This window comes from Zeus faber, assembly GCF_960531495.2.
Source record: "Zeus faber genome assembly, chromosome: 1".
Taxonomy (NCBI): Eukaryota; Metazoa; Chordata; class Actinopteri; order Zeiformes; family Zeidae; genus Zeus; species Zeus faber.
Window position 1 is genome coordinate 12,286,311 of NC_137193.1, and position 27,549 is coordinate 12,313,859.

General features: G+C 42.2%; 1 protein-coding gene across 1 annotated transcript in view; it reads right to left on the reverse strand.

The window, feature by feature from the left end:
- LOC307234783 (fibrocystin-L-like) overlaps positions 1–27,549 on the reverse strand; it is a gene marked incomplete at both ends in the record, with an annotated part of 62,849 nt that overhangs the window by 22,665 nt on the left and 12,635 nt on the right. Inside the window, 24 exons of the mRNA XM_080006646.1 lie at positions 59–268; positions 889–1,045; positions 3,354–3,510; positions 4,051–4,225; positions 6,541–6,690; positions 7,020–7,268; positions 9,197–10,175; positions 10,947–11,158; positions 12,823–12,996; positions 13,429–13,614; positions 15,756–15,860; positions 16,420–16,562; positions 17,485–17,677; positions 19,242–19,374; positions 19,856–19,977; positions 20,826–20,990; positions 21,901–22,008; positions 22,510–22,615; positions 23,472–23,594; positions 23,692–23,846; positions 24,489–24,621; positions 25,566–25,738; positions 26,279–26,442; positions 27,128–27,252. Of these exons, the coding sequence (XP_079862772.1) occupies positions 59–268; positions 889–1,045; positions 3,354–3,510; positions 4,051–4,225; positions 6,541–6,690; positions 7,020–7,268; positions 9,197–10,175; positions 10,947–11,158; positions 12,823–12,996; positions 13,429–13,614; positions 15,756–15,860; positions 16,420–16,562; positions 17,485–17,677; positions 19,242–19,374; positions 19,856–19,977; positions 20,826–20,990; positions 21,901–22,008; positions 22,510–22,615; positions 23,472–23,594; positions 23,692–23,846; positions 24,489–24,621; positions 25,566–25,738; positions 26,279–26,442; positions 27,128–27,252 (4,597 nt within the window). The remainder of the gene's footprint in view (positions 1–58; positions 269–888; positions 1,046–3,353; positions 3,511–4,050; positions 4,226–6,540; positions 6,691–7,019; positions 7,269–9,196; positions 10,176–10,946; positions 11,159–12,822; positions 12,997–13,428; positions 13,615–15,755; positions 15,861–16,419; positions 16,563–17,484; positions 17,678–19,241; positions 19,375–19,855; positions 19,978–20,825; positions 20,991–21,900; positions 22,009–22,509; positions 22,616–23,471; positions 23,595–23,691; positions 23,847–24,488; positions 24,622–25,565; positions 25,739–26,278; positions 26,443–27,127; positions 27,253–27,549) is intronic.

Genomic DNA, 27,549 nt, shown 5'->3' on the forward strand with positions numbered 1-27,549 from the left:
TGTGTGTGTTTGTGTGCCTGTGTGTGTGTCTGTGTGTGTGCTTGTATGTGCATCATACCGTGCATGTCCAGCACCCCCTCCCTGACCGCCAGCGTCTTGGTTCCGTACACAGGGAGTTCAGGCGAGCGAAGGTGGCCGTGAAGGGTGATGATGGCCTTGTGCTGGAATGGCGCCTCCTCCTGACCAATCTGGAGTCGCCCGCCGTCCGTGATGAGGATGTTTTCGGCTTGCAGTTCGATGTCTGCTTCGTCAAATATCAGTGTGCCCCCTAAGCACGAACAAATAACGAAAGAGGGTTGCAAACGAGTTCGACGGAAAATCTAGTGTTAATGATGAAATAAAGACCGACATGTTATGAAACACAACTATGTCAATCGAAATGAACCTCGTAGCCTTATCTTGTAGTCTGACTCTGAATATGACCGTCTAGTCTTCACAGTATGGGGCCGGTAATGATTGGATGAGCATTAAAGGGACCCTCGATGGGCTGCAAGCTAAAATGTGTGAGCTCAATGCAACGCTGCAGAGGGAATCAAGTAGCCTAGCTCCGGTGATATTTGGTAAATACACCTTCCAGCAAAAGCTAAGCAACACGTGTTGTTTTTATATTAACTTGCCATAAAGATGCAAGATGGACCAGATGGAACATGACATAACAGATGTATACAGTGTTATCTGGCACCGTCCCTGTGGACCACACAGAATGTGACATCCTGTCGTCCACAGTATCATGTTGTGTTCTCAAACTCCATAGGCTCAAACCGTCGAAGTATCCCTGCACTAACGCTGTCACGCCAGCCCATCGTCACTTTGCAATTAAAACGATCCCGGAAACAGCTTCTCAGCGTGAACCCACGACTGCAGGGATCTTTTTTTTTTTTACATCACCTTGAATGAGCAGCATCTTCAGCACCGGCGTGCTGGTGTCCAGCAGGATGAACTGGCCCTTAGTGACGACGGCGAACGTGCCCTTCTCCGGGGGAGACAGCCCCCCCCACGTGTACCTGGACGACCACACATCAATGTAGAAGAAGTCGGCGTTGTCCTAGGAGAGATTGATTAAAAAAATATATATATATATATTTAAATTACACACAAAAGGTGTGATGTAACATGCTGATGAAAGTTTTATATTCCATTCCAGGAAGGTCTCCACTTCTGTCTGAGGGTTTATGGTTAGAACGTCTCATGTGTGGAAACTGTGTTTGCCAGGGAAGTGCTTTATTTTATACTCAGGCCATCAACAAAATAAAAATAACCACTTTGTTAAAGTGAGAATGATTTTATTGTGGTGAAACATTAACCTTCAATTTCTGGTTGTACTGAGTTGCGCTTATCGGAGAAAATTTCAAGGATAGTTTTGGCATTTTTCAACCCAGGCTTTACTAAAATGTTGAATCCCATCAATAGTAAAATGTTCAGCGCGGTCGTGCTGTGAACACTTGCAAATGATGGGAACCAACGTTTTAAATAAGGCCTCGGTTGAAAAACAGTGAACCTACAGTATAGGGGTCCTATTGTGGAAAACTCACTTTTTCAGTGCTTGTGTACGCATAAAACACATACTGTGAAATATGACAACCCAGTCAGTTTTCTGTGACCTGCCTATAAAGCTTGGGCAGATTTACAATTAAATCGTCTCTCGGCAACTGACTCGTCTGACGGCACCATTGAACGCGATTGACATTGATGATGGACGTTTTTTAAATATTTTTTATCCGCCAGGAAAAATCTTAGCATTGAAACAGTGTAAGTGCAGTTTACTGTGTTCTGAAACTGGAGCAGGGAGGGAGAGAGGGAGAGAGGGGGTGGAGGCTCCCCCCCTCTCCACTCAGAGTAACCACTGGTGATTGGATCAAAAAGAAAAGGCACAAGGACCCCCAGCTCTGGTTCCAGGCATTTTTCCTCTCTGAGAAAACTCGCAGGTGCGCCAAGGTGCGAGGTTCACGAGGTGTTCCTAATGAATATGTCTTGCCTAGACAATCCCCTACGTCGATGCCAATTCACACCTAAAAATATGCGCCTGTTAAAAAGAGCACCATGGGGTCCATGGGGCTAATATAGCAATAAATAATATAATCTCATAGAGATATATTTAGATTTATATGAAAACGTAAACCTAACTCAGAGAATTGGAGCGGCGATATTTTTGCGGTAAAAAGACGGCAGCGGCGCGTGCCGTCTTTTTATCTTAGATCTGCACATGCGAGTCCCTTGATAAAATCGTATATCAACCGATCGAGTAACTCCACCCACGGCTGGAGCGCCACCGGACCCGCAAATATCAAAGCTAAGAGCTAAGCATGGGAAGTGCAAAGTAGTCTGTTGGCTGCAAAGACCAGCACAAATCTTTTAAAAGAAAGGGGAATTCATACAAACTGTCCTTACAAAACTGCAGACGATGACAAGCCTCGATGTGGATAAATGCTTAAAAACACATTTCACAGCCTCCATCTGTGTGTGTGTGTGTGTGTGTGTGTGTGTGTGTGTGTGTGTGTGTGTGTGTGTGTGTGTGTGTGTGTCGGCCGTAACTGCACGTAATGCATGTGTTGTGGTGTGTGTGTGGCAATAAGGCGAGCTACAGCTTGTCCAGTTTAATCTTCATCTTAAAAACGTATTTGCTTAAGAGATGGAAAAAAAGGGTATTGGGTTTGGGATCGACATCGGCAGATACTCAAGGTCGCGGTATCGGACATGAAAAAGCGGTATCGAGGCCATCCCCAATCCTAGTATCTTATGTATCTATAAGCAGAACTCAATAAGGTTTGATCGTTATACCATATTTCCGATATATCTGGCTGATATAGGCGTTTTAACAGATATGGGATATCGGCCTGTCTATTGTTGTCGCTGTTAAAATACATAACTTGTTTCTTCTGTAAAGCCGTGCCAGTATTTGCATCTCTCCTCTCTCACACTCTCCGGACAACCCCGCCCATGCGAAGAGGGGCAGAGGGAGAGTCCGCTTATAATATGCCATTTTGGTGCTATGGTCGCTATTTTCCCCGATGCTGAGGTTTCCAACCTGGTGGTATTTGCCACCAGGCCCTGAGAAGGCTGCAGGCAGGAGCAGCCCCGTGGAGCCGCTCCAACCCCCCCAACTTTATTTCCTTTGCACATTCTATTTATGAACAAAAAAAAAAGAAAAGGAAAAAAAAAAGTGAATTTGTCATTTAAAGGCAGTAATTCTTCCTGGAGTTATTCCACAATTATTTTTTTTTTAACAAATTCAACAACAATGAATATCGGCACAAAATGTCGGTATCGGCAGCCCCAGTCAAACAAACATCGGTATCGGCTCGTTAAAAACCCACATCAGTCCAACCCTAATACTCAACACCAACCACTCTTACCAGCTTGGCGATGCCTCTTTCTCCGATGCTGACCCGAACCTTTGTCTCCTGCGACCGGCGCTGGGCGTTGGTCACGCAGACGATGTGCGTGCTGTTGGTGGACTGGACGTCACACACGGATCCCGCGATGGTCACGTTAACCTCGCCGCTGTTGTCACTGCACGGTGCAAGCAGGAATAAGCGCCATCAAAACAAGGGGAAAAGAAGTACACGTGTGAGGCAAAAATGGCAAAAAAATCAATAATTTGTTTGGAATTCATGCAAAGGTTTTGTGCTTAAATGAAATACCACCACCGTCACAAATGAATTAAAATATTTAGCTTCCCTACCAGGTTGAATTTGAATTGAAAATTCCGTGAAATCTTTTTTCTTTAATGCATACCAGGTGGTGCACTGAAAAGTTGGTAGCAATTCCCATTTCAATACCGTTTGTATCAAAATCAAATACAATAGTGAGATGCCCAATACCCAGCCCTAGTATCACTCCACTCCAATATCAATCACTTCACATTCATATTGGCATTCAAATAAAAAATTCAACAGCACAAAACCAAGTACATCTGCAAACACACTAACAATGAATTGTGCAATTTGAGCATCTTTTTCTAAACCGTCTATAACCTGGGCGTGGCCTCCCCATTCTGTCCTTTTGTGCACCATTTAATCACTATGTCCTGGCTCCGTATACACAGCGCACCTGAAACCGGAGCCGGTGATTGTGAGCCGGGTGCCACCGGCGGTGCCTCCCCGGCGCGGGGAAACCACGGAGATCACCGGCGTGAGCTGGGATTTGTAGGTGAAGCCATTTGATATGTTTACGCCGTTCAGCCAGTTAAGGACGGATACCGCACAGCTCACCTCCGACTCAGAGCCTGAGGGCAGAGACACACACATGGACATGCACACGTACACACACACACACACACACACACACACACACACACACACACACACACACACACACACACACACACACACACACACACACACACACACACACACACACACACACATAATATATATAACTAAATCAAGCGCCGAGAGAACAAGTAGCGCTAGATGTCTTTCTATCCATTTTATCTGACACGGTGACAAAACACTGAGAGCATAATGAATAACCAATCTGCTATTGAATGACCATCATTGGCAGCTTAAGATCACTGCAGACCTGCCAACCTTGGGGAAATATCTTGAGTAGCACAACAGTGTACCAGGGAGTCTCCGTGGTGACTGAGTCACTGCAGCTAAATGACTCCATCAGTTATTCACACCGTAGTCGTCTGGTAACGAGGTGATGAGCAACTACTACAGCTAAATATATACAGTATACACATTCATATCATTAGGATATATACACCTTGAAACGCATCATCTCGTAAAGTTACCGAACATGTTTACCAGCTAGAGATGCACCGATTCCAATTTTCTTGGCCGATGCAGATTCTGATTTCCGATTTGCTGTACGTCCATGACAAATACATCACATGATCTGATCACGCTCACGTGTTTGGACAGCTGCACATACGGACAACCACTGTAATTTTCAGTTACCACAATAGTGAGGTTGCTGATTTTGACACTGTTTATTATTATTTATTATTCATTATGGAACAATTATAGAACATGAAAATGTCTGAGTTCCAGTAAAATAGAACATGGGACATTTAACTAACATGGAAATGTCCAGTCCAAACTTCAAATTAAAGTCTCTTTCACTTTAAGTGCAAATATACATTTATATTATATTTATATGGTACTTTGCAAATAAACTGCAATCATTACAAAAAATAAACAAATAAAATAAATGGCCCGACTCTTCTCACTGTCGTTCACTGGAAGTCCTCCTTCCCTCACCGTCCGTTAAACCAAGTGAATCAAATCAAACGACTCGTTTTACTGAGTGACTTGTCAAGAACCAAGTCTCAAAAAAAGAGTCAAACTTTTCATCACAAGCAAAGCTCCACTGTGACAGCGGCAGGAAGGCAGTCTGCACAATGTTAGAATATTGTCAGGTGATAAATAAATAATTTATCAAATCTTCTTTGTTTACCTTGACGAACCTCCACGCAGCGACATTTTCTTTCTTTTGCTCTTTTTTGAGCATCAACTACACAACCACGTTACATTATGTTGGTATCGGGTTTCAGTATTGGAGTACATGAGCAAATGAGCACAGTATCATTGTGTAATTTTGACCGGCACGGAATCAGAAAATATATCTGACACTGATGGGCCGGTGAAAACCGACCAATTCCGGTCACGGCCGATCGATAGGGGCGTCTCACGTTTTTATATGTTAACATCACGTTCACATTTTTGTGCTTTATTATAACTCTCCCACTTCCCATTTTACCTCCCAGTGCAGCGTTACACCTCGGTGGATAATAAAGTACCACTCAGTGCTGTGTATCAACCGATGTTTGACATGTTGAGTGAGAGGAGAGGGAGGGGATATAGAACCACATCTGGTCCAATCCGAGGGATGTAGTTTAAATAATATATGTATGTTTTGTATTAATTGATTTCTGTCATTAAATTACAATAATATATATTTATATATAAATTTTTTATTTTATTTTAATCATTTTCTTTACGTAGTTTCAGCTGGCATTTCGTACCTGCGTATTTTGACTAAGAATTGCGTAGCGGGTACACAAAATGCGTGCAGGTTGGCAGGTCTGTCATTGAGAGTTCAAAACGAGATGGGACTGATTTGGCATAAAAAAACCTAATAAGAAGGAATCCTTTGACGGTTCAAAAATAAACCAGGACAAAAACATTTTTTCCAAATGGAAACATTTCTCACAATTACTGTTACAGAAAAGCAACATAGCGCACAACAGTATGTTCCGTACAGGGTTGAAAGATTAACAGTGACTAATAATACTGACTCCCTGTTTTTCCACAAACACAAAAGGTACGTTCTCCGACACAACTTTGTTTTAAAAAGTCGGTTTCGCCTGGAATCATATAAAGACTTTGCTGATCATCAACAAAGCAATCACTGATCTAGTTCCAAGCTACATTAACAGTAATTATCAACACTATTAATACCTAATATTAAAAAAAACTGTAAGCTTGTCAGCTCCGAAACTGACGACCCCAAGAAAAAAATGGACAGAAAAAACGTGCGTTTTCGTATAAATCTTTGTTTGACATAAATCTCTCTCCACGCACTCACACCTACCATTGTTGTACGGAGACAGGCAGTGGAGCCGGGTGGATGTGGACTTGTTTCTGTGGATCTCGCATTCCTTGCCGCAGATAAGCACCGTGGAGTTGCGAGGGTCAAAGCCGGATCCTCGGAGCGTCAGCTCGGCGCCCCCGCCGAAGCTGCCTGCGTCACGAGAACCGAGGAGACATGAGATGAGACACTGTATGCGCTTTCAGACGGGAATATAAAAGGATGGAACTTCAAAGACAACGATAAGAGAAGAGTTTCGACGCAAATGATAAATGATGACACAAATGATAAATATTCAAGATAAAAAGTGCCTGTGTCATAGTGATGATACGATATATTTAGTATTAGTATCAGTATTGCTTGTTTGATGCTCATTCTTTTATATATATATATATATATTCAAAGAACTTAAAAAATATATGATAATTGTATTATTATAAATCAAATCGAACATAATATTATATAATATAATAATATATTACCTTCATTAGGCTGCACACTGTGGAGGAGCAGCTCGTAGGTGAAGACAGCGCTGGAGCTGGCATAACCTTTGACCCGGTGTTGAAGCATGACCGGGTGTGTGCTGCCGGCGTTCTCACCGGCTGTGCACTGAACCTGCGTGTCGTTGACAGAAGATGCGTTGCAGGGCACATGGTTGATGGTCACGGAGACTTGGTGGGGGTCGGTACCAAACCCTGTTCCCGTCAGTGTGATCAGCGTGCCGCTCGGACCTACGGGACACAAAAATAAGTACTGATACGTTTACATATTTTCAATTTATCCTATTCCTATTTCCTCAAATGCAAACCGGTGGTCAAATAAAAACCGGGCGTAATAAATACCAGGGCCGTGGTCTACACAAACAAATAAAAGCCTGCCTCAAATACAGACCGCTGGAAGAACTGATCAGAGCTGCTGCGCTGTTCCAGTGCAGAGCTCCGCTCTCAAACAAAGCAAATAAAACAGTGTGTTTTTAATGCAGATGTATTTAATTTACCTCCTTTCCTACTGCTGGGTAGCACATCACAGATGGCTTCTTGGGGAAAATGCCCCCCTCTGAGCGTTCTCCCTCTCCACCATTCCAAGCGGCGGTGGAAATGGTGCATTCAGGCGAACTCGTAAAACTATTATTCTCCCCGTCCGATACCACCACAAGTGCAAATTTTAGGATCGCTACTACCTATCCCCTTTTTTCACGATACATGTGTTTGCATGTCATGGCACCCAGACGGTAGTTTGTTTTAAAATTCATACTAAAATATGATCAAATATATTAATTAAACAGAGAAAATTAGATCATTTAAGTAATTTCCCCTGGGATTAAGTAATTTCCCCCTGGGATTATTAAAGTATTTCTGATTCTGATTCTGATTCTGATTCTGAGATATAAAAGCCTTCCTCTAATATATGCCTGCGTTCAATAAAGCCCCGGTAACCTCTGCAGTTGAGGAAAAATAAAGGCTCCGGTCACTTTGAGGAAATACAGTACTTAAATATATCAAAAGCAAACCAAAGCAAGAGGAAACAATCCATAAAACCAATTCAATTCAATTCAAAATTGGGCCGGTCAAGATCCGCCGGTAAACAAATACAGCTTGAGCGGTGGGGTCCTGACTGCGGCTCGCCCGGCTCCGAACCGACTTTCACGAAGTTTGGTTTGGAGTTTTGAGCGCTGTGGTCGGCTCCACAGAGGGCTCCACTGCACCGCATCCCTCAACGCACACTGCACCTGCCCGCCTGGCACTAGGGCACCAGGAACGAAATTCAAATAGAATTAGAATATTATTAAAAAAACAACAATAAAGTTCAATATAAGTTCAACCAATTTGTTACACAGTGAACGCACATTTGCAAGAAATATTCCGCTAACGCTGTACGAAGTCCAAGTTGGCGGGGACGCACAAGCGCACAGAGTGTCTCCTCTGGCATTTCACTGTGTGTACAAGGGAGAGTGCGCCTTTGACCAGAATGACCAGCAATTCCATAGACGGGGCGATGAAAGTGGGAAATAAACCCAACCATCACAAGGGAATGTCCTCTAGTGCAGAGGTTCCCAAGCATTTGCCACCGGCCCTGCAGAACGTGGGCGGGATTTCTTCAGGAGTGATCTGTGATCTCCTCCCGAGTGGAGCAGCCGCAGGAAACGGAGTAAATTAAATACATCTTGAGTTATTATTTGCTTTGTTTGGAGAAAAGATCGCTCTGATCAGAGCTGCAGGTAGTAATTTGTCTTTTACAACCAGCGTTCTCCTCTGGCATAAACAGGATCTGTTTTTCTGCACTTATTTTGGTGAGTAACTTAAAAGTATTGTAAGAAGTAGTTTGTTTGTTGTTTTGTTTATTGCTGTTGTTTATTATTCTAACTAACTGCTTAGATGTTTGTTTAAACATTCTCTTATTTTTGTTATTCTTTATAATGTTTAACATTTAAATAAAAGTAACTTATGGGGAAACAAGTGTTTTTCTTTACAAATCAAGATTAACAGTAGTAACTAACAACTAACAATAGTCTGACAATCACAGCCTCAAATTAATCAAATTTTTTCAAAACCTACTGAAAGTCATTTGAAAAAAAAAAGGTCATTAGATGTAAAAATGTGTACTCCTTACACATTTTTATTTGGCTGCTGCTTTAGTATAAAAAACTGTGAACGCTTACCTGCCGCGGGGCTGACTGAGGTGACACTCGGGGTGTGGGAATCGGAGTACGTGAAGTTGAGAGGAGGGTACTGCACTGAGAACACCTGAATCGTGACTGGCACCGACCCGGGGTCACGCGGCGGGCTCAGGCACCGCAGCATTCCCGGGGTCACCTCCTGGATCCTGCAGGGTGAACCACCCACCGTCACGCTAGTGTTGCCTGGCGCAAAACCGTTCCCGGTTATCACCAGCGGTGTTCCCCCCGCCGTGCTGCCCATCCCTGGGCTGAGTGACGCCTGGGCCCGGCTACTCAGGGTCGTGAGGCCGGACGCCAGGCCTTTACTTTTCACGATCACTTGGACCTTGTGATCCCCAGCCGGCAGGGGGCCGGCCATGGCGGTGATGTTGGTGTCCGTCACCCTGATGACCTCCAGCTCCTTGGATCCGGCGAAAACCACCACATCCTCGACCCTGTCGCCGAAACCTTCGCCGGAGACGGTCACCAGGGTGGCGTTGCCTTCGACACTGGCCGGGGAAATGCCGGTGAGCGTGGGCGTAACGGAGGACGAGTAGAGGAAGGAGCAGTTTGAGTGGCAGGAGCTTTGGATCAGGCCGACCTGGAAGACCACGTTCCCGGCGCCTGGCTGCAGCGAGGGGGCAGAGTCACAGATGATGTGGGTGTAGTTGACCGACAGTACAGCGCAGTTCAGGTTGGCCGCGGTCACCTGGCCCTGTGAGAAACCAGAGCCGCGCACGCTGAGTCGAGTGTGGCCGGTGGTGCTGCCTATAGGGGGCGTCACAGAGTCGACCACGGGCAGGACCACAAAGCGCCGCCCCATCTCGCTCGGCACCGTAATGATGGCCTCGCCCAGATTGTTGACCCGGACGGCCACGGGGTGGGGGACACCGACTGGGGCGCCGCTGTCTGGGCGGAGCCTGCAGTGGATGTCGGTGTGAGAGCTGTTTAGCACCGTGCATGGCAGACCCCCGACTGTCACCTGAAACCATGGGTTACAAAGAGATTGGTTCAAACATTTTGTTTTTATTCACAGTTTAAACAAGGAATCAAAACTTGACCAGAGATACATGGATGTGATACAAATAATTGCTTCTAGAACTATCAGCTCTAGAGAGAGAATACTTTTTTTTCATATATATTTGATATAAAATAAGGATATAACATTTTTAAATGAGAGGAAAAATAATAACATGAGGTACAATAATACAGATTGGACTGTGGCAAATAGTGAACCGAGTGGAACATTTAAACCCACAGAGGCCAGTACAATAATGGTTTTCTTCCCAATGTGATTTGTGAGTGGTAATCTGTTAAAAAAAATCCCCTTTGATATTTATTCCATATCTATTCTCAGTCTCATACCAAACAGCCAAGATTTGTAAAATGCACATTATGTGCTCCGCTATACGCTGGTTCATTGTTGATGGCTGGGTCCGCCTTTCCTGGCAAGAATACAAAAATCAGGCCCACAGCTACTTGTGGTTAATAAACTCTTGATATGGATAAACATTCACAAAAAAGAACCACCTGAAGGTACCACGGGAAACACCAAATCAATCAGAATAAGGCATCTATGAGCAAAGACGAGGGCAAACCCAGATGTTTAAAAAATACGTTCCAGTTTCGAATGGAATTCTGGGACTTGTAGTGTCATCCACCCAACAGACAGTTTATGGATTGGCACTTGAATGATTAGTTAACCTTAAAAAAACTGTAATGCACGGTACGCAGTCACTGAAATCGTACTAACCTCATTGGCGCAGGCAGTATCACTGAATCCCTCGCCCTGGATGTGGATGACCTGGTGGGTGGTGCCCTGGCTGGGGGAGATGGAGTGGACCTTGGGGGTCGCACAGGATGAAAAGCTGAAGGACAGCCCACCTGAGCTCCCGTTGGAAGACTGATTGCACTGAGGCGCAGAAGAGATGCATTGTGGGGCAGCCCTGCTGACTCGACGCGACCCTACATGGAAAGTTAAGCCTTATATCAAAACACTGCAGAAAGCTCTAAATAATATAATATACGATATACTAGAGTAATGATAATAACCCACTTGTGGTTTAAAAATGAATGCTCCAATTTAATAAACATGATGTGAGTTGTGTTTTTGACAGTATATCATGCGTAGAGTTGAAAGTATGTCATGCGTCTCAAACTGTACAAACTGTGCAATAATGAAATGCAAATGGTCATATTTATACCATGTTCACAGTTGGTACTTATTTACTCCATGAACACTAGCTTGCTATACTTTGGTGCAAACGCTAATTAGGGTCCGAGCCCACAGAATGTGGGTGAAGACCCTATTGTTATTGCTCCATTTGTTAGGGTCCAAGCCCACAGCAGGTGAGTGAAGACCCCATTGTTATTGCTTCCCTTATTCTTCACGTTCTTCTTCAACCTTATTGAATGGGCTTTTTGGGGGCCTTAAGATACTGGAAAACTCATAAAACCTTGCACCCTCATCAATCCCAGTGAGCCATTTGATATTCTATGGGCGTGGCAAAATGGCTCGCTAGCGCCACCTAGAAAAGAAAAAAAAAATCAAACCTATTCACTTTTGTTCACGAAAACTCACAAAACTTGGTACACGTATGTAACATCACTAGACTAAAAAAACATATATATTTGGCGCCATGACCTAAACCCAACATGAAGTCGGCTATATTTAATTAAAAGTGCCATTTGAATCACTTTTTGGTCATTTTTATGCTTTGTACTTTCGTGGAGTCCTCCTAGGTGATTTATTAGATCCACTTCAAACTTGGCGAGTGTCTTCACGAATGCGTTTTTAAAAGCTTGAGTTTTAGTTACATTGTGTGGGCGTGGCAAAGCCTTGAATTTCTTGAATTTCCTTGATTTTTGAAAAAAGGCAGTGTTTACATGAGTTTTTTGTTGCTACTTGGTCATTTTCATGCTCCGTACTTTAGCAAACTCCTCCTCTGTGATTTATCTGATCGACTTCAAACTTGCGTCCCACCGACACTTGAACGTCGAGGACCCGGCCATCGCTGCTTGCAGCTTTAATTACAATTACAATTATGATTGTGTTTCCAAGGATTGTGGGCGGATGAGTTAATTAAGGTCAGAGATTAGGCACAAGAACTCAGGCTTACCAACCATACAGTTAGCAAACAATAATATCATTTTGACATAACCATAAGTCTGAAGTTTAAAAGAGGTTGGTGTACAAATGCCTTAGAAAACAAAAGTCTTTCAAAGCTTAGCCATATTGACTAAAACAGTGGTTCTCAACGAGGGGTCCAGGGACCCCTCGGAGTAATCCAAGATTTTCCATGGGGTCCTCAGCAAAAATAATGGATAGTTAAATCAATTGTTAAATTAATAGTTCAATTATTAATAGTTAACACTATTCACTATAGGGACTATTCAAGAAAGAACAAGAATGACCATAATTTTGATCATAGTTTCACTGTATTATAGACAGGTGTGAAAGTTTGTACCAAATCATATCTAACCATAAAGAGCTTCTCAGATTGGGGTCCCAGAGACAAAATCTTATCAAGTGGGTATCAAATTGAGGGTCCTTGATATGGAAAAGCTTGCGAACCACTGAACCCACAGTTGAACTTAGAGCGTCGTGTTGGAGACAGGGATGAATTTACCGCCTGCTGCCTGCCTGGCCTCGATGCCGCCCACGCTGACAGACACTCCACCTCTCTTCTCCCTCAGAGGCAGAACGTTCACCACTCCCTGGAGAAGCTTGGTCTTGCTCGAATCGATGTACCCGCTGCTGTAGTACTGCACGCCAGGCGTGGTGAACCGGTACAGGAAAAAGCCTGAGGATGGAGAGAGGCAGTAGGGAGGGGGAGAGAGATACAAGATTGAAACACACACACCGCGCACACACCGCACACGCACGCACGCACACACACACACACACACACACACACACACACACACACACACACACACACACACACACACACACACACACACACACACACACACACACACACACACACACACACACACACACACACACACACCTTTTCAGTATTATTAGGTTTATATTCAAATATATCAAAAGCTCAAATGGTTTTACTTTGTGGAAATATCAATGTGCTACTTCCACTTTTACTCGAATAATTTTGTGTCAGTATTTGTAACTTTACTGAAGTAAAAGGCCTGAGTTCCTCTTCCACCACTGGTAATCAATCATAAAGCTCTAAAATTAACTTTCTCAGGCGGTGGTGGTTGGGAAGTGGCACCTTTTGTGGTCCTTGCATCTCCGGTGTTGAATAGTCCCCCGTCGTAGGTGGTGCCACTGGGGCTGGAAACGCTGAAGACCCTGAAGCCCACGTCCTGGAAGAGTGGAGCCTCCCAGCGCCAAACTACTGTGTCTCCAACGGAAACCGTCAGAGAAGCAGGGCTCCAGGCATACCCCTTCCCAAACTCTGCACAACACAAACATGCAATAAAAAAAATAAAAAGGCGAGGCAGGGACAAAATTAAACACTGGTATGAGGAAGGCTCTGTCCACAGACACGGGTTCAGGGAGGGAGACGGAGACTTCCTTGCAGTGAGGTGCCGACACGGTGGGTTTTTATTATAAAAAAACACAACAAAAAAGGCTCTCGCTGGCCAAATGTGAACATAAAACCGAAATCAGATTGCTCAGTGCGGTCAGTGTCAATTCCGCAATCTCATCCTCATCTCATCCTCTTGGCTCCTGCACCACGCCATCCTCACTGCAACACATAAGAGAACTCTCCCAGCCGACTCGGACCAATCAGCGGCAGCAGGCTGATAAGGCTGAGTTGAAACGGCTGGGCCGGCGCGGGAAGGAGCCTGAGCTGTAACCCGCAGACAACGGCTTAACCACGCCCCCCATCTACCACATGGTACAAGGAAAATACAAATAAGGCACACGACCAGTTACAGTCAATGGCAGGGACAGCCACTTGAAGAGGGCCGTCCCTGCCAGAGGACTTTCGGCTGACAGCCGAATGGCAACCAGCTTCCAGTCAGTTTCCAGCCAGCTCGCAGTCAAATAACAGGCGGCTGCCAACCGGCTGGGATCCCCCCCATGTGTCCTGACAGGGCGTGTTTAATTTAAACTGTAAACACTCCCATTCATTCAATTGCAGTGTGTCACCATTAGATGGCACTAACTTCGCAAAAAGACAATCACATTTAAGAGGAAGACCTGAAATATTGTTCTTTAAACCCTGACCAGAGGTCATCTTTCAAAGTTCAATTACTTTTGTCATATGAATGGGAACAGGTCTTTATACTTCATTCTAATATACATGTTGCACAGCTTTCTAATTTTAAAATAGAAGCTGTTTTCTTATTTACAATTTTCAAACCACAATGTTCAATAGATTTGTCATGAGAGCACTCAAACTTGGTCTTTATAATTAGTTAGTTTCAAGTTTATGGTCAAATACTTGATAACAATGCAAGCATCATTACTGGTGATGAGATTCTTAGTCTTAGAGTCGACTCAACTTGACATAATAAGTAAAATAAGGGCATAGCAGTTATTAAAATAAAACAGTATTTAAAAACAGAATTTAAGGAGTATTTAACATCAGTATTTAACAAATCTAAAATGCAAGGGAGTAATATAGTATAAATAATATAAAAGTATTTACCTAAAAGACAAAATAAAATCCGGAAAATAATGACAGTGAGTCAACTTAATCGTGGACATCTTAAATAGTCGTGGGCCACAACAATACAGTGTCATACTGAATGGTAAGATAGACAGTGTTGTAAGACAAACACTGCAATGTACTACCAGGAGGTAAGACAAAACAGGTATGCAATGTAATACTTGATACATGAAAGTGACTAGTGGTAGATGATGTAAGCAGCAGTTCTCCTTCTTTTTTAAAGTGGCCAAGTGTGTGGATTAATAGGTTCTAGTATTTGGCCTTTTGATTTCAAACATTAACATTATTTTTAATACATTAAACATTATTTAATATATGTCACCTGTTCACCTGCGTGGCAGGGGTAGAAAGGGAGAACCGAGTGGGTCGCCGTATTTTTTGTTGACTGCTGTTTTTGTCTATGATTATTTAATAATTTGAGTATATTTTCTGCATGTTATACTAAGTTGATTTATTCAATTATTAAAAGTTACAAAAACATATATTTTGATCTCTGCAAATATTTTTTGGTAGCGCGTCAGACAATCAGCAAACAAAGCCCTAGCTCAGTCTCTCAGTGTAGGGAATTTAAAAGTAAGGTATTTGTTTTGAGATGTCGTGGAGTAGAAGTACAGGAAAACAATAGTCCAGACTGTATTCAAGTATAGCACTTGAGTAAAAGTACTCAGTTACACTCCACCCCCTGAGCAAAATATTTGCAAAAATGTAACTCTTTGAAGTCTTAAAAAAGCAAGCCACTGTCTAACGCTTATATCCAGACACAATCACATTTTAGTCACACTCAATCACACCACTGTCACGCTCACCGTCACAGGTGACAGATTTCTCCACAAAGCAAGCCCAAAACAATTCTTTTCAACTGCGGCCTATAGAGAGGATGACTGACAGCCGGACAAAGAGGCGAGGTGTAAACCTACCGAGGTGGGAGCCCTGGTTGGAGACGGTGTGAGTCCTCTCCTCGGACTGCACCTTGCATTCCAGCTGGTTCTCCGAGGCAGACATCACCTCACAATCAGCGCCGCCTGTCACGTAACACACCGTCTCGTAAGAGCTCTCACGAAAAGTGGAAAATCACTCTGGGCTGTGCAAGTTTTTCAAAATGGCGACCTCTCGAGGTACCACTCTGATAGCTTCATTACTTGGCACTGTTTGTCTAGATGTGCCTGGTGGGGAGAGCATGTGTCACATGGTCACCAAGTAAACTTTCATTTAGTAAAAGAACTTTTGTTATTGTGATGGATATGAAGCCACTTGTATGGGACAGGTATGGGACATCAATCAGAGGTAATGCATTAATATACTCATTAAAATATAAAGTGACGGATCAAAAAAAAGTGAAGCTAAGGGATAAAACACATTGTAATAAAATGCTTTCTTAAAATGGATAAAAAATGTTTGTTTTAAAGAGCTGTTCCAAAGACTCAAAGAATATGCTTTTGGGATCATTTTAAGGGAAAAAAACTTGCAACAGAAATCCGTGAAGTGAAATGTTGAGATGTAGCTGATGATGAAGGGCTGGTTGACGAGGAGTTTTTTCTTTTCTACAATCTGTTTCCAGTTTCCCAAGCTTGTGTTTCTCACCGATGGAGACTCTGTTGTCAGTGATATTTGTGCTGAATCCGGAGCCGGTGAGCGTCAGGGCGGTTCCCCCGAGCAGAGAGCCCAGCGCTGGGGACACACTGTGCACCTCCAGGATGGATTCAATGCTGGCATTCAGGGCACTGCTGTAGTCAAACCAATCACAAATGGAGATCATCAAAACATTTTTTATGTGGAATGAGGTTTTAGTCAGTTGGACACTTAAATGAAATAATTAAAAAGATGCCATGGATACAAAATAAAAATATAATAATATGATCTATAATGTAATATAAAATAATGGGCGTCTAGCTCAGTATAAAGATTGTAAATTTTTCGATCACAACAAACAAGTGGCAACTGTGAATCGCTACACTCATGTTGTAGCTACTTAGCCAAATAGTTTAGTATATACGGTATATATAATATATATATACCGTGTATATATATTGTGTATATATATATATATACACAATATATTTTCTAACGTTGTTTTTTAACATTGTGGGAATTAAAAGAAAAGAAACAAAGATACGATCAATGACAAACGTCATAATATGACGTTTGTCATTGATTGTACCTTTTTTACTGTATTACTTCAGGAAGTGATCACATACTGTATTATGTGATCACTTCCTGAAGTAATACATATTCTGCATACCACAGAAACATCTGGAAATATTTTAGTCATATTCTTTTTTTTTTTTTTTACTCAATATATGAAACCATAAGCTCAAAGTTATAAAAAATGTAAATACTGTGCTATAAAAGTCTATAAAACAAATCTCAATTCCAAATAAAGGGGTCACATAGGCTGTCTCTCGGGGAAAGAACATTTTAAGTGGTCTGTTTATTTGGCCGTTAAATACAGAAAAGTTGCAACACATAAGCAAAATTGCAAGCTATTAAATAGGGCTTGTAAATTGGCTGAATTTACATGAATTATTGCCATCTCAAAACCGTGATTCCCTAGAGGGGGCTGATGATTGCCCTTCAATTCTAATCTAAATTCATCCATCGACATCCAAGGGTGGAGCGCTTGAGGAACTGTGGGCGACGTGGCCGTACCTCGTCCGGGGGTTTCCATAGTTTCCGACGCGCACGTCCACCGCGTGCACGCCGGGGGGGAGGGCGGGGAGGAGACAGGTTATGTTGGTCTGCGTCCACTGCAGCACGGGACAGTCCCGCCCGCCCACGTACACGCCGCTGCTGTTGTCCGGACCCCCGAGTTTGGAGCCCAGCACGGTGAGAACCCTCCGTCCTGCACGGCACATTATTCGACACGGCGACAACAACGTCAACAAATCTTTCCGTGGCGAACATTGCGTGTCTGCTGCTCAGTCATCAACACCTCGGACAACAATGCGTTTGTCGTCGCTGCTGTGATACCTGGCAGTTGTTTTGTTTCGTAGAGCACATCGTTGGGTCGCACGACATGTGGTGCATTGTCTGGCACAGTGTAAATATTTCCTGACGTGCCTTTCGGAATCTATAAATAGAGCCCGAGAGCCAACGCCAGATCAAACCTGCAACTCAGATTCCTGCCACAATGGAACCAAATGACCAGGAAGACAGATAGAGGGGGAGAGAGAGAGAGAGAGAGAGAGGGAGAGAGAGAGACATCACAAAAGGTTGCCATGAACCCCTCAGGCTCCGGGTGACAGAGAAAATGGATTGCATGCCAGAAACCCACGATGCAGACAATGGTGGATGTATGACTAACCGAAAAACACAAAACAGAAAGGGACACCTGACGACAGGGGAGTCACGTGCTGTTCTTCTTCTCGTGTGGAACATGAACATGAGATCGCCGCGTCGTGTTCTGAGCTGTTTTGGGATGGTCATTTCCATTATAATGATCTCTTCAAGGTATTAGATTCAAGATTCAACAGGATTCAAACCAACTGATTCCTAAAACGGAATGCAGTTAGTGAATAGAATAATATAAATACAATTAAATAAAAATTAAATAAGCCTCAAAAAAATAATACAAGATATCGGGGGTACAAAATAGAAGGGAATAGAGTTATGTATATGGAAAAAAAAACAGATAAAGATACTTAAATGTGCATTATCAATGAGGAGCGCCTGTGCAGGCTGCCGCTAACGAGCGGCACCACATCAAGTTGAAGCGAATTAAGTCAGTATCAATGGTGGTTGAGTTGATGAGTGACATGACATCATGTCAGCAATATTAATATTGGCCCCTTGTTATTTGCTGCAAAGGAAAATTGCTGTAAGATTTACTAAACCTGGAATGATTGTTTTTTTCCTCATTAGAGATAAGCAGCACAGATGTTAAAAAAAAGAACAAAATCAGACTCTATAATTATGTCAAATGTTTGATATGTCCCTTTGTTTCAGATTTTTGTATGGACGGTGTCAGATTTAATCCTGGTGTTGGACCCATATCCCATTTGTGACGGATACAAAAAAACATCTCTGATGACAAGTGTTTGGTTATTGGTCAATGGGCAGTTCTGTGTTTCATTAATAGGAGACGTAGCCTGGGAGACACTGCGTGACGTTTTGGTTTTCAACAAAACAAACACACGGAATCCTATTCTTTCCATTGTCAAAATGTTGTGGGCCAAGTGGACCATGGATCATGAGCGTAGAGTTAATGAGACATCTAAGATTTCTATTGACCTTTGGAAACAATAGCCGCCCAAGCTGGATTCTTGATTTCACTTTGTTTTTATTGCTGGTATTACTTTTTTCAAATGAACATGTAGCAAAAATCCATTGAGCCGATCTACTTGAAATACTTAATAAACATTATTTTATATCACAAAGGCTCCATCTGGAGTCCTCTCTTAACTCACCAATAACGGTGGTATTTTTGGGACTCAGGCTTGTGATCAGGGGCGTGAGGTTTTCATCGTAGCTGAAGGAACTCGCCGCCGTCTGGCTCATGTTTCCCACCGAGACTTTGACCGCCTGCGATCCCGCAAGTGCCTAGATTTAAAAAATGTCATTATCACCATCATCTTCTCAGTGGTTCATGGCTTCTGCAACACGGTGGCTGTCGGAGATGCCTGGACATTGCAATTTTGACAAACTACGAATTTCATTAAAATTTGTAGGATTGCATAGATGCAATGCAAACGGTTTTCTCTTCCCAAGTGTTTTTACACATGATACCAAATAATAAATACAGTATAAACAATGCCTTTTTTGTTTTGTTTGCTTTTTTAAATTGGATATGTTTCATTCTATCATATAAATGTAATTGAATGAACAAAAATATTTAAATTAAAAAATAATTAAATTTAAAATAATTAAGTCATTTCATTTGTATATATAGATCTATATTCATACATCTATATTCAGTATATATTAATAATATTTTCCTTAATGTTCTTAATTATGCGGTTAATTGTTTTAAGACTTTTACATATTTATTTTGTACTGTTTTGTATTTTGTTTGCATACTCACTGCTGGAGTTCTGCACTTCAACTCGTTGTCCCGAGCGTGGACCACTTTGCATTCCGCACCGCCAACCGAGACCATGATGCGTCTGCCGAATCCAAACCCCCTCATCGTAAGCAGCGTTCCTCCTGTGGAGGACACAACGTGCACTCATGTTGATAAGATCAAAAGCTCTTCACTGGGAGCGAAGTCATTTTGCATGAGCATTTGTTTGTGGCGCGGTGAAGACCTCAGTCCCCGTTTGTTCACTGTCGTCACGCTTGCTGTGACGTCCGTGTGTTCATGAAAACAAATTCCTTTATATACACAAGTCACAGAAGCATGTGTGTCGTGGCACACTCTTTCATGTGCTTATGAACATGTTCGTCATTTTTCCCGTCGGTGTCTCTTCTTCGTGTTTCTTTGTGGCGTGGTGGAAAGAAACAAAGTACAACTTCTGCGCTTAAGTATATATTTCTTTCTGATGTTCATTCGGTTTTGGAGACTTTAAAAGTTTACTCCACCACGTTTCAAAGCAAATACCAAAGCAAGTACTTTTTTACTCTACTGCTTTTCTAACACAGTTGTGTAAGTTTAGCCACAATTTAAAAATCTGGATTTATTATCGTATTTGTATATCCTTGCAAATGGTATTGAGACGCCACCTATACTATTTTCTGTAAATTTTAATTGTAGGATCTGCATAAGCCCTCATACAGTAGTATTCTATACCATATGACAGACTCTGTTATATCAGCCCACTGCATATACCAATTACTTTTACTTTTAATATTTATAAGGTCATTTAAGACCAAGTAGTTGCATTATTTTACTTAAGTAGAAATGTCACTGTGTTACTTTCACTTCCACCAGAGTAATTCTGTGTTAGGGTATTTGTACTTTTACTTAAGTAAAAACGTAATTTATGTATTTCTTCTGCTGTGCTAAATTTCCTTTAAAAATGAGTTCAGCACACTGTACGGCAAACATACAGTACCTGCCACGCTCCCAGAAATGGGGGAGAAAGAGGACACTATCAGTTGGTAGGTGAAGTTAAGGACGGCGTTTCCGGTGTAGCGGGCACGGCCCAGGGATGGGAACGCAACCCACACTGGGTAGATTCCAGCAGTGGCATTTCCCAATCTGCACACCTGAGTGGTGGCTGGAACACAATAAAAAAAATAAAGATTTAAAAATACCTCCAAAACTACAATAAAAAATAAATACAGTGCTTTCTTTTTGATTTTACAGATATTTTATTACTTAATGATACTTCATAGTAAGTTAAAGGGGAGCTATTATGCTTTTCCTTATTTTATTTCATATATATTATGTTACAATGTCGGATGTTCAAAGTGTCAAATAATGAGGTAAACTAATGACAAAGTAATCGCTGTAAACAAAACGCTCAGGCTTCCGACCGCTCGGTTTCCAAAGGTTTTTTCTACCCTCTGCACCAATAAAAATTGTGTTTTTTTTAATTGTAGATGTATTTATCTATTTTAATTTATTTTATTTTCCGACGTTTACATGAAACAAAAGATCCCCGCTTCCGAGAGAGTCCCGGTGTGTCGCAGTGTTCATTTCTCCCACAAGCGTGGAGCACGGCAACGAAAGTCGTAAATAACTTTTAGACGAGGCCTCGTAGATCGAATATAAGTGAAGATTCAGCAACCAGATTGCTTATGTCTCGCCTCAAATTTGTTCAGAAACAGATTATGCTGGACTGATAAACTGAAATCTGTGAAAGTTAAGGAGTAAATACAACGAAACCCAGAAGCCATGCTCAAACCCCATTGGCTCACAGAACTCAGGGCCTCGGGAGGGTGGCTCCTCCCACTTAAAGAGCCGTTTTGGAATAAGAGGGTTATAGAGGCATGTTAGAATGGCTCGAATGCATAATCTGAGTGGTATTTTCAGCAACAAACTTCAAACACATGTTTTGGGGACCTCAGAGACCTATATTAGCTTGTGTAAAAAGCAGTGTAATAGGTCCCCTTAAACGAATCATGAACTGATGGATTTTTTTTGAGATTCTCATATAACATAAGGGAGAAAACAGTTTCCCTTACATGTGACCTGCTCGACTTGGCATCTTGCTGGTCCGACCATAATGGAGGCGTTTTCGTTGCTGAAACCAGTCCCAGTGACCGTCAGCAGAGTCCCGAGGCCATCGGATCCTGAAACAACAAAACACTTTCTTTTGTATGTTTTAGATGGAGACATGGCACAAAAAATATTTTATTATTTTTCTTTCAGAACAAATATTGAAATTGAAAATCAAATCTGTAATCCTATATGATATATTAGTATTACATTTTGGAATCAATTTGGAAATATTTTTACTCTGATTGGAAGTTATATAACAATTTTCCTCTTTTAATGAAATGCCACCAGAGTCAAAAATGAATTGAAATATAAAATTTCTATATTAGACTGAATTTGCTCAGTGAAAAACGTTCGTAATAAATTTCTCACGCAATTGTCATTAAATAAAAAATGTCTATACAGTATATGGATACACAATGGTATCGTGAGCCATCTCATTGATATCGGACTGAATCAATATTGAATCCAACCGTGACCATTTGTAATTAAATCAAATCAAATGGTGAGATCCTGCCCAATCCCCAGTCATAATAGTGAATAAACATATTCTCATAGAGGAGTAAATCGGGCACCTTGGGATGGGCTGATTCCAGTCACAACTGGGGTCTTGTCCTCTGACCATTCAAACCCACAGCCACCCGAGCAGTTGGACGGAATACCGTTGATGAAAACCACCACCTGGAAGCACAAGCACAGGACCCCAAATCAGCAACCGAGAACTTGAGAACCTTGCACCTTTGGTTGTTCACTGAGGGAGAAACAGTCAACAAAAACAAACATACAACATGCCAAAAAGAAAAAGAAAACAAACCGCCACACATGAATAACTGCTTTTACTGGCTCCAGAATGCCCCGGATAGGCATGAAAGCAACTGATCAAATAATGTATTTGTCCATTGACAGAAACGTAATCGCATTAAATCTCAGTGATTGAAATAATCAGTTGAAAGGGATATTCCAGATTTTGGGGAAATCTGCTTTTGTCTAAGGCTACAGAGGGGACCAAACTGCCTAGCTCCAGTGAAATCAGGTAAATATACCTCGCAGAATCTCAAAAAGCTTAGTTATTTAAGGGATACATCTTGCCTCTTTGTGACAAGTAAAAAATAAAAACTGGACACACAAGGATTAAATTGGTATTGACCTTCTCATCTGAATCTGGGTTCAACAGACAAAAAGCTACTTTCCCAAAAAACTGGAGTATCCATTTAGCCATGTGTAATTACTACTTCATATTATAAAATAAAAGGTTATTTTTCGCACTGAGCATTTTCCATAATTTTGTACCGTATTTTAAACTACTGGACTGACGTGGGGTCAAAAAACACCAAGCCACAAAACCATTTCCCCGTCACCCTCGCTGTCGCACAAAGCTGCTGTGAAGTGAAGTGCAAAATGTGTTAACTGGGACAGACAACATGAAAATTTTTTTTTTTATAATAATTAAAAAAACCCGAAAAAAAACACTTCCTGGGTGTGAAGGGAGACATCCAAACACTCTGGTCGTTTAAATATACCAAGACAATGTACCTACCTGGGGTTTGGACTCCCACACGCGCAGGAAATCTCCCGTCAGGCTTCTGATAGACAGGCCTCCCTTTGTCTTCTCGTGCGCGCTGACTTTTGGGTCGCTGCCCACGACTGACGAGTCATTGATCTGTTATGAAAGCGGCACAAACGACATCAAGCGGCGTCTGACATGCTTCATATCATCACATGCTACATGTCCCAGAAGCCCCGTGTGGGGGTCTGACCTGCATGAGAGGCTGATCTCCAGGTTCACTCAGCCACCTGACCAACCACTCGGGGCGTCTGCAGTTTCCTTTCCGCATCACCTTGACCTGGCCCATCTCCGGAATGCCTTCCAGAGTATACTTGAGGTCCTCTTCGCTGATGTCCACCGATAACCCTAACAGGGAGTATTGGTCAGGTCAACCCCAGAATAGTCAGCATCATAAATCGTTGTAAACACACTATCACAATGACATCTATAGTCCACTGTATATCGCATACCTTGCACTTGCCTATCGTGGTCAATATTGAGGTCAATATTTTAAAAGCAATATTCAATACTGAAAGGCTTGCTTTAGATGTGAGCCACACAGCCAATTCTGTTTTTAGAATAACCTCCCTGGGAGCAACGACACATTCAGTTTGAACGCATGGCGCTCGGATGTGACCGTCAAATATACTCCCGGTCAGAGTTGAAGTCACTCTCTTCTGGGCATCAAAACCGAAATTATACAAAGCCAACCCTGGTGAAACCTGAACCCGTTTGAATATCAACTCTGAAATGGGAAACCCTTTTACACTTCTAGCTATGACTTTGTTGGCGTAGCTATTGAACAAAAGCCAATTATTGTATAGCGAAACAAAAGCTCTCCCCTCCCGGCTGTGTGACGTCAGCTGCTGTGTATTGGATTGTCGTGTGGTAACGTGCGTGTGTGTTTTCATTATCATTGCTGTAAACAGTGTTGGGGACGATAGAAGACTGGGCTTGATCAAGGCCCCAGGGTAAGAGCCTAAACCATGCCGACCAAGTGGGATATACCTTCGACACGTCTCCCGTAAATCTCCACGTCGAAGGTCCCGTTCAGAGGAGGCGTGGCCCTGTGAAGACGAGTAACGGTGATGGTGGCTCCGCCCTCCCTGAACTCCGCCATGTCGCCGGTGCTGTTGGACAACCTCTGCGAGACGGGGGAGAAAGCGGCGTCGACGTTAGGTGCACTTTGTGGAGGTGTTTAGGACAAAAGATCAAATTTGTTTAATGAAAAAAACTGTTCAGCTTTTTTTTATATGTTATTATTTACATACATTTTTCATAGATTCTTTGAAAATATTTAAAAGTAACTTGGCATTGCCCAAGAACAGTGACCTTCAACCTTTTCATATCCATGACCCTTAATTTAGTACACATGAGACCACAGACGGCTTTTGATGGGATTTTGTCTCTGGGAGCTATGAAACTAAGGAACTAGTGAAATTATGATCAAAACATTGATTATTCTACATTCTCTAATGACTCCAGTGTCTGCAATGTCAATGAAGTTTAACTATTAAGGATTTTGCTGAAGACTCCCTGGAAACTCTCGAAGGACCCTCGGGTGTACCCGGCCCCCCACGTTGAGAACCACTGCCCGAGAATATGCTTACCTATACATGAAGGACTGGATGAATAAATAAAGGAATACATAACATTTGTCCAGTCATTGCAGAAGACACAGCAGACAGGAAAACATGTCAGACAGACAGTAAGCCACAGCCAAAGCCGATTCTCTTTCCACGCCCGCTCTTTCAGTCAGTATCGCTGTCATCTGCTGTAGGCAAATGTATAATTGCCAGACACCTCGACCTCAAGATGAGTCAGATATTAATCATTTTGGAGCCTCTAATGCTACGCTCCCAGGATATCAAAGGCCTGCCAAAACCCTGTCCCGATCACAGCGGCCATATTGTTCCATGTCTTTTGAAATGTGCAGACAGTCCACATTGGGAAACTGGATCACAATCACAAAACAGGCATCCCTTACAGGATCAAGGTGAATCACTGACATTTTTGGCGTTTTGCTGTTTCTGTCCTGTTGGACGGACCGTCCGAATTGAAAAATAAATTAACTTTATCGGTTACCTGTAGGAAGGCAACTTCCAGCAGAGGGAAGCCAGAAGCGCAGCCCACAGGTCTGGCAGTGATCTCATAGCTGAGCCCAGAAGAGTTAGTCTCCGGGACCCTGCTCACTGTGACGTTCTCAAAGAAACGTCCGGACACGGCGAACGCTGGGCGCCGTCTCTTCTGGATAACGGCTACAAAATAGTGTGTGAGGAGGAAGATAAAACTGTGATGGTGAAATCTAAATTTGCTTGAGTCCAGGCCTGTGTTCCATGATTACTATCCAGGCCCTACAGGTGTGCTTTTGGCTAAATTTGGTGCATTGCTCCTGATAGACAAAGGAACAAATAACAAAAACATTACTATTACTATCACAATCACTGATAATACCACTTTCAGACCTATTTTGGTTCTGCTATTGAAATGGAAGGCCTCAAAATGAATTACCACATTTAAAAAATGTTATCCTTGTACTGCAATGCTATTTAGAAAATCTTTTCAGCTGGATCTGTACTGAAATTATTAATTTTATTAATAATATAACGTAATTTAATTAATAACATAACATAATAATCATTCATAAAAATAAACCTATAATATAGAATAAAACATAATAATAAAATGATAATAACAAATTAGGTAATAACATACATTTTTATTCAAATTAAATACAATCTTTATCTTTGAAATAAATTGGGCCAAGCAACTACAAATTAATAGTAAAAAAAGTGTACCAAATTCATCGTTTGTGGTGGGCCTCTTTCCAAGGTACAAGGCGTCCACGTAGAAATCCTCCCCGGAGGCGTCCTTGTACAGGTAGAGGTGGAGAAGCTCATATCTGCTCCCAAAGAAATTAGTCTGCAGAGAGCTCAGCAGCTCCATACACTTGTAACTCCATCTGTGGAGGAGAATAACATCAACAAAAATGTGCACGTTGTAATTTTTGTCAAGCTGTGTGCAAAAGGAAGTGCTATTCCCTCCAAGCTCACACCAAAGGACTTGCTAGGATTTTGGTGTTCCAAACAAATGTTGATGTCGAGAACCACACGGGAAATCTCTTTGTTAAGGCGTGGTCCCATCACTGGCAGTCATTCGATTTGAGATGGTCACGTACTCTTGTGAGAATATTGTTTTGGTTTGACATTATCTGGCTTTAATCAAAATCACATTTTGCTAACATTGTATGGTTGGTCGATATCAAACTATTGAAGGGAATGACAAAAACACGCAAAATCTAAAATCAGAAATAGCAAGGTTTATAGTAGCCTTTTCCGTGGTTTCAGCCTAAGAAGGGAAAATATGATGTGGCACTGAGCCTTAAAATTCACCAAGCATAATGCCCCTTAAGCTCAGAGTAACGCCCACACAGCATTTTCAAAGGGAGTGGCGTTGATTTGCAATGTGGGGTTGTTAAGTGGCATTACAGCGAAAGAGTCAACATAGGTTCGGGTTGAGAGAATCTTTCAAGTCTGAGCTCCTATAGTGTCTGCACTACTGCGACAGAAAATAAGTCTCAAAATATAGATGTCTTTAAGAACTCTGTAAGTGCATCCCTGCCACGATAAAAATGTAAAAAATCTTACGCCTGGCCCTTTCGGAAGACAGATGTGATCTTCATGGTCGCCGTCACCGTTTCGCTCTGACTGCTGCGGTATCTAAACTTTATTCCGACTTCATCCTTCAGGTTTCCTTTGTAGGCAAAGCAAAGCTGGAAAGCAGGGACACACATACATGCCACATTTTTTATTATGATTGAACATGTTCTATGTATAGGAATCTTAAAAAAGACCGTACAGTACCGGTGTCAAATACAGGACGCATATTTTACATTAATGAGCATTTTTCCGGATCATAGCTCACATCTCTTCTGGTTTTGGAGAATTTTTGGACAATATACTAAGGAAGCTTCCTTAAAATGATCCCCTGGTCCCACCGAGGACTACAGTAAGATGTGTTTATTTTTTTTAATCAAAGTTACTTAATTACTTTGTTTATTCAATTTGAA